The 13,047-nt window shown below is 42.2% G+C and overlaps 2 protein-coding genes across 4 annotated transcripts in view; one reads left to right on the plus strand and one right to left on the minus strand.

Moving 5' to 3' along the window:
• ANKRD13C (ankyrin repeat domain 13C) overlaps positions 1-9,668 on the minus strand; it is a 91,580-nt gene extending 81,912 nt beyond the window's left edge. For all 3 annotated transcript variants that reach the window (XM_033225281.1, XM_033225282.1, XM_033225280.1), the window contains exon 1: positions 8,821-9,668. In XM_033225281.1, coding sequence (XP_033081172.1) covers positions 8,821-9,250 — 430 coding nt within the window. In that variant the 5' untranslated portion in view covers positions 9,251-9,668. The remainder of the gene's footprint in view (positions 1-8,820) is intronic.
• HHLA3 (HERV-H LTR-associating 3) lies at positions 9,362-10,407 on the plus strand. The gene is given in 3 exon segments (XM_033228850.1): positions 9,362-9,418; positions 9,667-9,956; positions 9,958-10,407. Coding segments are annotated over 3 exon segments (498 nt in total). The 3' UTR covers positions 10,109-10,407.
• The last annotated feature ends 2,640 nt before the right edge of the window (positions 10,408-13,047 follow it).

Raw genomic sequence — 13,047 nt, forward strand, 5'->3', positions numbered from 1 at the left:
CAAAAATGCTAATATACTACTAAAATATACACACATGTATCATCTGACATCAAATCCATCATCAACTTCTACCAGCTCTATCTTCTTATCACCCCCCCAGTTTCCCCCAACTGTAATAGTTTTTTATACTGACCCTTGCCTCACACAACAGCCCGAGCGAGCCTTTTAAAATCAAATTGTGTTGCTCCTCTGCTCAAAACCCTTAAATAACTTCCCACATTGCTCTGAGTAAAACCCCAAATCCTTAACAAGGGTCTAAAAAAGTTGTGCCTCTCAAATCTCGTATCTCCTACCACCCTCCCCCTTACTTTGTTCCAGCCACGTCAACCTTTCTTTCCTTGAATGTAGTACCTTTGCTTTTGCTATTTTCTGCTTGAAACTCTGTTCTGCCAGATATCTGCTCCCTAGTTTTCTTTAGGTAACTGCTTACATTTCTTATTCATTGGTATCTTTCCTGACTCTGACCTCAGGGAAATAATTACTACTTTTCCTTCCCCGTACTCTCAGCACTCTTTATCCTCTGCTTAATTTTACTCTATAATACTTATCATTATCAGTCATATCATATATTTATTAGTTTGTTTGTTGTCTGTCTCTCCCATTGGAATGTAAGCTCCATTAGAACAGACACTTTGTCAGTTTTGTTCACTGCGATAACCTCAGTACATAAAACACTGTCCATCACATATTATTAGAAGCTTAGTATCTGTTGAATGAATGAAATCAAAGAAAAAAGAAACTATAAAGAACCAGAAGAGCATTGTCAAAATCTGATTTTACTCTCCAAAAAGCATTTCATACTAGGACAATGCAGGTCTCCACCTAATTCTGTATGATAACCAAACAAAAGCTATATATGCATAAGAGGATATGCAACATAGCACAAGTTTTTACAGAACTCACTACAGTGCTAAGAAAGGGCATGCATTAACTGCCTGATAAGATATTTGCAGCCAAGAATCCAACTTCATAGCCGGGCACGGTGGCTCATACCTGTAATCCCAGCACTTTGGGAGGCCAAGGTGGATGGATCACCTGAGGTCAGGAGTTCAAGACCTGCCTGACCAACATGGAGAAATCCAGTCTCTACTAAAAATACAAAATTAGCTGGGCATGGTGGCGCATGCCTGTAATCCCAGCTACTTAGGAGGCTGAGGCAGGAGAATCGCTTGAACCTGGGAGGAGGAGGTTGCGGTGAGCCAAAATCGTGCCATTGCACTCCAGCCTGGACAACAAGAGCAAAAACTCCGTCGCAAAAAAAAAAAAAAAAAAAATCAACTGAGCTACACCAATAGTAAACTAAAGGTAACTTATAGGAGAGTCAAATAAACCTAATTAACCCTTTAGGAGACTCACACACAGTATGAATTCAAGCACCAGATAAAACCTCAATTAAGGCCGGGCACAGTGGCTCACGCCTGTAATCCCAGCACTTTGGGAGGCTGAGGTGGGCGGATAACCTGAGGTCGGGAGTTCGAGACCAGCCTGACTAACATGGAGAAACTTCATCTCTACTAAAAATACAAAATTAGCCGAGCTTGGCGGTGCATGCCTGTAATCTCAGCTACTCAGGAGGCTGAGGCAGGAGAATCGCTTGAACTCAGGAGGCAGAGGTTGCAGTGAGCCAAGATTGAACCATTGCGCTCCAGCCTGGGCAACAAGAGCGAAATTCCGTCTCAAAAGAAACAACAACAAAACAAAAACAAAAACAAAAAAAAACCCTCAATTGAAGTCCTGTCTAAACCTCAAAAAGAAAGAGTAGCTTCTGAAGGACGGTACTTAATACCAAAGGTGAGAGCAACATACTGATATTAATTGGTATTGTGCGAACCTTCAGAGTTAAAATATTTCAGTCCTTTTTTCCATTTGAGACTATAAACCTCCAAGAGGCAGATATTATTGTACCTGCTTATTTCAGAGGTTAAATAATATCATTAAAACCAGTTCATAGAGAAGCATGGTCTCAAACTCAGATATGACCCTGATCTGATCAATACAGAAAAGGCAAAAGAACTTTTCCCTTTTTCCTACCCCTATTTTACATACTTCAGTCTTGCTCTAAAACTGATCTCCCAGCTCTCCCTCAAGAAAATAAATGGTATAGGAGCAGAACCATATTGTTTGTCTGCCTGGCCCCCATCCAATTCTCTAGGAACTGCACTCATTTTCTGGAACCCAAGCATTCTGATAATTACATTATACTCTGAATTAAAGTAGATTTTTATGACTTAAGAATGGCATCAACTTGGGGCAGCTATCCTACCAAAAACTCAATTCTCCAATGAGTCCTCTAGAATTCTCCTACCTCATTGAGGATGCCCAGGATCCAACATCACCAATAATCACCCATTTCTGCTACCTTTTTTTTTTTTTTTTTTTTTTTTTTTGAGACGGAGTCTCGGTCTGTCACCCAGGCTGGAGTGCAGTGGCCGGATCTCAGCTCACTGCAAGCTCCGCCTCCCGGGTTTACGCCATTCTCTCGCCTCAGCCTCCCGCGTAGCTGGGACTACAGGCGCCCGCCACCTCGCCCGGCTAGTTTTTTGTATTTTTTTAGTAGAGACGGGGTTTCACCGTGTTAGCCAGGATGGTCTCGATCTCCTGACCTCGTGATCCGCCCGTCTCGGCCTCCCAAAGTGCTGGGATTACAGGCTTGAGCCACCGCGCCCGGCCTCTGCTACCTTTTTTGCCAAAGCTAGATGGTCAGAATTTCTATTCCTATTGCAGCCCAGTGCAGAAAAGGGGAGAAGAGGATCCTCCCTCCCTTTTAAGACACAGTTCTGAAGATGTGTTCTTATCACAACATTTGTAAGCAGTGGGTGAAGTTCTATAGTACTAATGGTGACACCATCAAGAAACACAGCCACTTAACCCAAGGCCAGTCCTACTCTGTTGGAGATGCACATGGTGAAGAAAGACAAGAAAGAAGGAAGATGACATTCATCTAATAATGAAGATCAACTATATTAACCCTGATCAATGGAGTAACACTTCACCACCAAATCACCCCCACACCCAGGTAAGGTGTATAACACACTTTAATGTGTTATAAACTTGAGCCTCTAGACACCACTTTCTTCCTAAGGAAACTGAGGTCTGTCCTACAAAAACAAAGTTTAAAAAACCTATAAAACAGAAAGCAAATAAACAAACATAAAACTACTAATGTTCTTTTAAACACAAGCCCTCATTTTAACCCTCTCCTGGTTAAAATTATTCACCAGGAGCTTAAAGTTTTTTTTTTTTTTGCATGCGGAGATTAGCTTTATAGTCACCTCTTCTAAAAGAGATCTATTACGTATTATTCTTTTGTATCATCCATCATGAAAGTTTTAGTGACTAAAACAAAGCAGAGAAAAAAAAATCAAAAGGAAGATAAGAGATTTATACAGAATAAACCAAAATAAACATACCCTATGGCCACCAAATAGATTATCCTATCTTTTCAATCCTCAAAAGCACTTTTTTTTTTTCTTTTTTGAGATGGAGTTTAGCTCTTGTTGCCCAAGCTGGAGTGTAATGGTACAATCTCGGCTTACCCCAACCTCCACTTCCTGGGTTCAAGTGATTCTCCTGCCTCAGCCTCCCGAGGAGCTGGGATTACAGGTGCCTGGCACCATGCCCGGCTAATGTTTTGCATTTTTAGTAGAAACAGGGTTTCACCATGTTAGGCTGGTCTCGAACTCCTGACCTCAGGTGATCAGCCCGCCTTGGCCTCCCAAAGTGCTGGGCATAAGCCACCATGCCAGGCCTGCACCTTTTTAATCTTTCTGAAATTGAGATTTTTTTCAATCACTGGCTAAAGAAATCTGCCAGCCATGAGGCAGAGATTTTACACATTAATCATTTCATTGTCACTTCCCTGTGGCAACTGCATCGGCAGGAATATTCTCAATTGAATTTTAACTTATAATTCGAAATCTCTAACATTGTGTGAAATAGCTTCAAGAACATATTAACATGAAAATATTACAAGTAAATATGAAAATTAACAAGGAAAAATTAAAATTAACCATAGAGAAGATGGCTTGTCACCTGCCAGGCAATGTAATTAAAGGCAGGAGAAACTGCCAAATTTCTCAGAATAAATCAGAAATTTTTCACATCTAGGAAAGGCTGGCTTGAGCAATTCATATGTTCAGGACTTTCATCACTTTGGCACCTAAAAGCTTCTGACTAGCATCCAAGAGAAGCTGCTTAGCTTCTTAAGGACATTTAACTCAAGGAAAAAAAAACATAATTACAAGTCTAACCAATAGGAAGTATAGTCAAACCAAGAAAATCTATATGTTTCATACTCTCAATTCTCAATAAGTAAAATTATTATCAATCATAAAAAAAGTCATGTCATCATGATCCTTTGCCAAACTATCAATGGCAAAAATTGATTCAGAAAAATCCTTACACTGACAGTGGAAAAAGGCTTAGATTCAATCTTTTAATTTTACACTAAAGAAAAAAGTGGTATATAACCAAAGACACAGAGTTCCATAATTTTGTGTACATTTAATATTTCTTCCTCATCCAAAAAACAGCTGTTATTAAGTGATGAGTCACAATCATTTGGCATATTTGAATACAATGTATACATGATTTTATAGCTGTTACTGTACTTAACACACCTCAAGAAATATGTTTGGACCCAGAATACAATACTTCACAAAATAATTGATGACTCAAAAAAAAAATTCCTATTCAACCAATATTTTATCACAAAAGTAAAAGCTCTATCCTTTCTCCTATTCAATTTAAGTCAATAACTTGCAAATGCACACACATACCAAAAAATTTTACCAAATCAGAGATAGTTTAAACTCAAATAGCTTATGAACTGAACTAAATAGTGATCAAATCAGGATTCAACAAGCTCTCCAGGTACAATAAAGGACCAAAACTAACAAAATAAAATATAATAGTTATAAAGTCCTTTGTTGAGGTTAAAAAAATAAATAAATACAAGAAGGGATAGAATGGAAGACAGCAGATCACTTGAGAACAAAACATAATTAAAAAATTAACATACTCTTGGCCGGGCACGGTGGCTCATGCTGGTAATTCTAGCACTTTGGTAGGCTGAGGTGGGTAGATCACTTGAGGTCAGGAGTTCCAGACCAGCCTGGCCAACATGGTGAAACCCTGTCTCTACTAAAAATACAAAAATATAAAAATTAGCCCATGTGGTGGTGCATGCCTATAGTCCTAGCTACTCAGGAGGCTGAGACAGGAGAATTGGTTGAACCCAGGAGATGGAGGCTGCAGAGAGCCAAGATTGCACCACTGCACTTCAGCTTGGGTGACAGAGTGAGATTCCATCACAAAAAATAAATTAATTAATTAACATGCTCTTGCACTGCATAACTGTGTGCTGCTTTACAGCATTATAGTCTCCCTGTTGTCTTTGCTCACAAGGCTAATATATCTCCAGCAATAAGGTTAGTTCTGAGCACCATCTTCTACGGGAAGAATTAACAAACAAGTTCTACTAAACAATGACGAAGATTTTCATTTACTTAGTTAACACACATACAGTATTTACTATGTTTCAGGGACTATTTTAAATACTTTACAAACAATGTGACGAGGAATAGATACAAAAGTTAGGAATATTGAACCTGAAGGTAATCTTGCCAGATATCTAAAGGGCTATCATGTGGACAAAGTAGCCCATTTATTTGGGCCATTATATAAAAAAGAAGTAGCAAACAGGGCTGAGATCTGGGCTCCACAGAAAAACCTGAGATGTCCAATGGTAGAATCTCTTTACAAAACTCTTGTAAGGAATGAGAAAAAAATATATTGAAGAACTTTGCTCTAAAACCCCAAATGCACATTATGAGAATTGACTTCCTTGCAATATAGTGGGTCCCAATCAATAGAAATACTTACAAAGAGGTTCATGATATGCTTTGGAGTCCTTGTTATGATTCATAGCTTTCAGATTTATACCATGTAACTTTAGTGACGTTTCCTTGCCTCTCTAGGCTTTACTTTTCTTATTTTTAAAATGAGTATAAAACTATCTGCTTTGGGCTGGACGCGGTGGCTCATGCCTGTAATCCCAACACTTCGGAAGGCCGAGGTGGGTGGATTACCTGAGGCCAGGAGTTTTACATCGGCCTGGCCAACACGGTGAAACCCAGTCTCTACTAAAAATACAAAAATTAGCCGGGCATGGTGGCACACACCTGTGGTCCCAGCTGCTCAGGAGGCTGAGGCAGAAGAAGCACTTGAACCTGGGAGGCAGAGACCACAGCAAGATGAGATGATTCCACTGCACTCCTTGACAGGGCTGCTGTGAGGATTCAATGTTACAATGTATGTAAACAATTAGCACCCTGCTGACCTACTGGATAAATTGTATCTATAATAAGGACAATAATCATCACTGTCACCATGTTGGGAAAGGAATCCTTATGATGAACATAAAACTATGTAATACATGGTATAAATTGTCTGGCTCTGCTATGTACCTGTATGAGTGTATTATTCTGCTATGCACTTATATTAAAGCAATCCAAAGAGAATATACAGCTTTTATTTATTTATTTATTTTTTTTTTATTTTATTTTATTTTTATTTTTGAGACAGAGTCTCTGTTACCCAGGCTGGAGTGCAATGGTACAATCTCAGCTCACTGCAACCTCCGCCTCCCGGGTTCAAGTGATCCTCCTGCCTCAGCATCCCAAGTAGCTGGGATTATAGGCATGCACCACCATGCCAGGCTAATTTTTGTATTTTCAGTAGAGACGAGGTTTCACTATGTTGGTCAGGGTGGTCTTGAAATCCTGACCTCAGGTAATCCATCCACCTCGGCCTCCCAAACTGCTGAGATTACAGGTGTGAGCCACCGCACCTATCCCAGTTTGCTTTTGTTTAAGTGATTTTATAAGTATTTATCTTCTATAATTTTAAAGGAAAAACATCCTAAAAATCTAAAAGCATCCAGGTTAGTAAAACATCAAGAGTAAAAGTAGTAATGTACCAGAAAAATTTATGAGGCTATGGGAGAAAAAAAGACTAAATAAGAAGCACATTAAATTGAAGCCACTGTTCCTAGGACGCCTCACTGTAGGAGATGAGCATGTACACATTGCAGGGGGGAAAACAATTATATTTACCCCAGGTATGTGAACCACTGGTTACATTAATCAGAAACATCAATGATATAAGGTCAGCTAAACACAATAAAAAACTTTACTTTAAAAAAGTGAGTTTCAGTGGGCTAAGGACAAGAGTTTAAGAGTATATAGGATTGTAATTACTTTGAACAGAATTTGAACTTAAACAAATGTACTCCTAAATGTTGGGTTGAAGACATGGAAGCCCAATAATTCTGTAATCCAATACCTTCAGTGATACTCATCCATCTCTTATTTCAAAGGGAGTTAACTCTCAAACCTTTTACCTGTTTCAGGGATATTTCAAGGTAATGTAACTATGGCTACTATGTAGACCAAATTTGAAAAACTTCCTAATAATTGACTAATAAACTGAAGCTACAACCCATCTGCCACTAACAACTGTTTTCCAAAGGGTTAGAATATAATTACCATCATCAACAAACAACATTATGCTTCTACAATAATAGCAAAATGATTAAGTAATTTAAATGTAGTAATGAAAAACTGGCTGCAACTTTAAGATACTTTTTTGGGGATTTACGATAAATGATAGGTGGTGATTTCATTACATTACAACATTGTAAATTCGGAAAACAAATGCAGTTGTTAGAGAATTATACAGCCAAGAGAAACCTTACTCTTTTTTTATCTGAATTTTTGTCCTTAAAAGCCTACAACCCGATGGAATTAAAGGAGCTTATTTCACAGGCAAATATTTCATTGATATGTATATCACTTTGAGCACAAAGTTCGTTGAGCGTGTTCTAACTGAATGTATACACTTTTCATATTAAAAGCAGAGCGATCAACAATATGTGCCAACTACCCAGTTTAAAACGGCCTATTAAATGTTAAATGTCAGTGTTCACATTAGTTTTCATTAATAAATTTACTGCTGCTTAAAAGTTAACTCAGTCACACGATTTTTTAGAATTAAACAAAAAATTCAGCTTACAAGGCAAAAAGAAATGGTTAATATAGACTAAGATAAAATTACTATGAAAATCACAATTGTATTTTTAGTCACAGTCATCAAGATGAGACATTACTATTAGCAATTATCTACTTAAAACAAGCAAAAAATCAAATCTCTACTCCAACAAAACTCGGCTGTTGAGAAGTCTAACTGTTCTAGGTATCAAATACCAACAAACTTCTATCGTGTGGCTTTCAGAAATCAAACATTCTAAGTTTACTGAAAGCAGACAAAAAAGAAACAACCTGGTGGCAGGCAGAATCACAACCAGTTGCGGTCAAGATGGGATCTGTTGTGAGTAATGAAGGGAGGAGGGCGATTTATGTGTTCAAAATTTAAAACGCCAAGGTGGGGGGAAGGGGAGAGAAATAAAAAATACATAGTTCCATAAACAAAAGGAGAAAACCAGGTTGGGTGAGAGGCAACCTAAAATTTCTGGCAGTCCAGAATCAGCAAATCGAAGGCCTGTCTCAAACAAAACAGCTTCTCACGAGAAACTTTGAAGTGGACAAGGAGGATACATTCCTTTGCACCCACAAGAACCAACCCCCTGACCACTGGCACGCTATTACTGAGTCGGTCATGATTTACCGAATGGCGCGGATGATGGGCAAAGGAGAGGAAAGAAGAGTCTGCTGGAGGGGGGGCCTAGGATTCCAGAAGCCTGGGGAGGCACACCCTAGGCTCGGGGAAGGAGAGAGGTGGAGAGGGGCTGGCACTCCTCACCGTGATTATCTTTCTGCCCGATATTGTGCGTGCGGATGAGAGAGGAAAGTCTCCTCACATCCCCCTTGAAGACGCACTCGTGCACTGGGTAGTGTGCAGGGCAACTGCCTGCATCCGCGACGACAGCAACCGGGTTGGTGCCGGCCAGAAGGGCCGGGGACTGGGAGGTGGCAGTCACGGAGGAATTGTGCAGCGGCAGAGCCGGGGCGCCGGGGGGATTGGAGGAGGACGGAGCTGCCTTCAGCTGCAGCCGGTGGTGATGGTTACTGAAGATCTTATGACAAGATTTGCCGCCCTTGCCAATCTTGCTTCTGGTAAAGGTGCCGCCAAGGGCAGCCGCCGCTTCCTCATCCCCGGGCTCCAGCAGGTCCCCTTCTTCTTTGCTGGGCTTGTGGTCCCTCCGCAGTGAGCGGATCTTCTCCCCGGTCATCGCCGCCGCCAGGGGCAAGGCGGGGAATCGGGAGGCTCACCGCTGGCGACGGAGCTGGCGCTGCGGCGGCCCAAGGCGATTAGAGCGGTGGCCAGGAGCCTCCAGCGCAGCATGAACTCCCACTGCGCCCCCGAGCCTGGGACAAACGCATCTCCCGGGGAAGAGCCGGCTCTCGCCTAGGCACGAAGGGACGCGCGCTCGCTGGGGGGAGCTAGAGCTCAGGTGCCCACGACATCAGGATCTCAGCCTCGCCGTAGCAGCTGCCGTCGCCGCCTCACACCGAAAAACAGGGCACGGCCATCTTCCTCTTGCTCCTCTCGCGAGAGCTCCCCCCGGGAGTGAAGAGAGAGAGGAAACACCGCGATAAGAGAGCTGCCAGCTCCCTCCCTCGCACCTTCTATTCCCAGAATCACTAGGCGCCGGTGCCTCCCAGGCAGCGTGTTTCCGCCCGGAGCTGGAGTCTCCCAGCTGCCAGCCGACCTCGAGACCGCACTCCCACCAACCGCGCTTCTTGTGGGCGGTCTGAAACCACAGCCTGCGTTGGATATATTGGTGCACGTTATAAACAACCACTTAAACCCTCCGGATCTGCGCCTACCGCAGTCAAGGAATGCAGAATGACGCCACGGCACGCAGGATGTGATGTCACCGAGATGCACGGGATACTCTTTCAATCAACATTTACTGAGCATCTACTTCGTGCCATACACCGAGCTAGCAAATATGTAGAGCACCCGTCCTGATTGCAAGGAGCGCTATACAGGAGGAATGACAGCCAAACGATTAACAGAGGAGGCGGGGTTGCACGCAAAAAAGGGAGGGGCGAATTTTTGTGTTGAGTTGTCAGGAAACTCATAGAAGAGTTTAGGGGCTGACTTTGGAAAATGATGGGCTGTCCAGCAAACGGAAAGAGGGGAGGCCACTCAAATATGTATTAGATGAATGAATTTCGGGCAGATGTCAGTTAACATGAGGGTGGAGACACTTAAGGAGCGCAAATAATCGTGTAACTGAGATATAATTATATTAGTTCATGGCCAACCTCAACCTAGTGTCAAACTCTGAAGAAACGTAACCAACCATGAAACTTTAACAAAGTAACTAAAGCTGGCCACTGAGGAGGTCAGGGTGGGGGTTAGCAAAACATCCTAAAGATCTTAACCCATTTAGCTCTCCAAAGTTCCCCTATATTCTGACAGCAAATACTTCAGGTCTCTTTTTTTTTTTTTTTTTTTTTTGACAGCATCTCTGTAGTCCAGGCTAGAGTACAGTGGTGTGATCTCGGCTCACTGCGACCTCCATCTCCCAGGTCCAAGCAATTCTCCTGCCTCAGCCTCCAGAGTAGCTGGGATTATAGGCCCGCGCCACCCCACCAACCTAATTTTTGTACTTTTAGTAGAGACGGGGTTTCGCCATGTTGGCCAGGTTGGTCTTGAACCCTGACCTTAGTGATCCGCCAGCCTCAGCCTCCCAAAGTGCTGGGATTACAGGCATGAACCACTGCGCTCAGCCAGATCTCTTCTTTCTGAAGTTTTTACTACCACTAACTCATCTCCACGAACAAACAACTCTGTGGGCCTCTCTTAATCCTCCCCGATCACTCAACTTTTCACCTCCAATTTTCTTTCCAGTCTATTCAAATAAACCTCTTTCTTCCTTTTCTTTCTTTTTCAGTGGAGAGTTCCGTTTATGTTAAAACATTACCCAATCAGCAGTTCAAAGCATCCTCTTGCGACAGCAGTAGAGATTGAACAAATACATGCAGTAATATTTTCTTTTTCCACAACAGCCAATATTTATTGTTAACGCTAAGCCAGGCAGTATGCTTGGCACTTTATATGCTGTTATCTCCCCCTGATTAGCATTAATATCCTCACTTGAGGTTTTTTAACTTCAAGTTTAAAAAACTTGCCCAATACTTCAATGCTAGCATGTGGTATAATGAAATCTGGCTGTAAGGCTAAAGAGAGACGAAGGGCCAGGTCATGCAGGGCTTTGTATGTCATCTTAAAAGTTTACACTTGGCCAGGCACGGTGGCTCACGCCTGTAATCCCAGCTCTTTGGGAGGCCGAGGTGGGCGGATCATGAGGTCAGGAGTTTGAGACCAGCCTGGCCAGTATGGTGAAACCCCCCTCCCTACTAAAAATACAAACATTAGCTGGATGTGGTGGCATTCGCCTGTACTCCCAGCTACTCCAGAGGCTGAGACAGAAGAATCACTTGAACCCAGGAGGCAGGGCTGCAGTGGGCAGAGATCATGCCACTGCACTCCAGCCTCGGCGACACAGCGAGACTCCGTCCAAAAAAAAGAAAAAAAAAAGAGAATAGTCTTTTTAGAGAACTTAAAGCAGGGAATAGCATAATGCAATTCACCTTTTTAGAAAATTCAGTCACTCAGGCCAGGCGCAGTGGCTCATGCCTGTAATCCCACCACTTTGGAAGACCGAGGTGGGTGGATCACCTGAGGTCAGGAGTTCAAAACCAGCCTGGTCAACATGGTGAAACCCCGTCTCTACTAAAAATACAAAAATTAGCCGGGTATGGTGGGCACCTGTAATCCCAACTACTCAGGAGGCTGAGGCAGGAGAATCGCTTGAACCTGGGAGGTGGAAGTTGCAGTGAGCCAAGACCGCGCCATTGCACTCCAGCCTGGGTGAGAAGAGCAAAACTCCGTCTCTAAATAAATAAGTAAATAAATAAATAAATAAATGAAAATTCAGTCACTCATACTTTAGATAAGCATCAATAACAGAATTTTAAAGAAGTGTGCAGTAATTCAGATGATGAGAGCATGAACCAAGTTAGTGAGAGTGAGGCAGAGAAAGGTTTAAGAGTTTTTTTAAAAAATGAGTTCAATCTTAGCATGTTGAGTTGAAAGTTGCTTACCTGTAGGGAGTTAGATGGTCTACATTTTAGATATTTGCAAGTGATCCTTAGGTGACAGAGAACTAGGTATAGGCTGGATTCAGAAGTTATTATTACACAGAAGTTGATGCTCAAGAAGTAGGTGAGTTCCCCAAAGAAGAGTTTATAGAGTGAGAAATTAAGAAGGTCCAGTATAGAGCAAAATCTTGAAAACACCAATATTCAAAGCATGTGTATAGGGAAAGTGGCCAGCATACTATTATTACTAAAAACCTACACTAAATAATATCTCCTTATACTTGTGAAGTATTCTATCACTAGATCCTAGATTTGAAATTTCTTTATTAGTGGCTGTCACTCATGGATGACATGGTTGTCACCCATGGAATGTGGAAACTCCTAAGTATCCCTCCAGTAAAATCAAACACCATACATATCAAAAATAATAGGCCAGGTGTGGTAGCTCACACCTATAATCCCAACACTCTGAAAGACCAAAGCGGGAGGATCACTTGAGGTCAGGAGTTTGAAACCAGCCTGGGCAACATAGTGGAATCCCATCTCTATCAAAAAATATAAAAAATTAGCCACCTGTGGTGCTGAACACCTGTAGTCCCAGCTACTCAGGAGGCTGGGGTGGGAGACCCACTTGAGCCCAGGAGTCCAAGGCTGCAGTGAACTGGGATTGCACCACTGCACACCAGCCTGAGTGACAGGTAACCTGTTTTAAAAGTAAATCATCATTCTCAGCAAACTATCACAAGAATAGAAAACCAAACACCACATGCTCTCACTCATAGGTGGGAACTGAACAATGAGAACACTTGGAAACAAGAAGGGGAACATCACACACTGGGGCCTGTTGTGGGGTGGGGGGAGGGGGAGGGATAGCATTAGGAGATATACCTAATGTAAATGACGAGTTAATGGG

The sequence above is a fragment of the Trachypithecus francoisi genome, unplaced genomic scaffold, assembly GCF_009764315.1.
Source record: "Trachypithecus francoisi isolate TF-2019V2 unplaced genomic scaffold, Tfra_2.0 Lachesis_group12, whole genome shotgun sequence".
NCBI lineage: Eukaryota > Metazoa > Chordata > Mammalia > Primates > Cercopithecidae > Trachypithecus > Trachypithecus francoisi.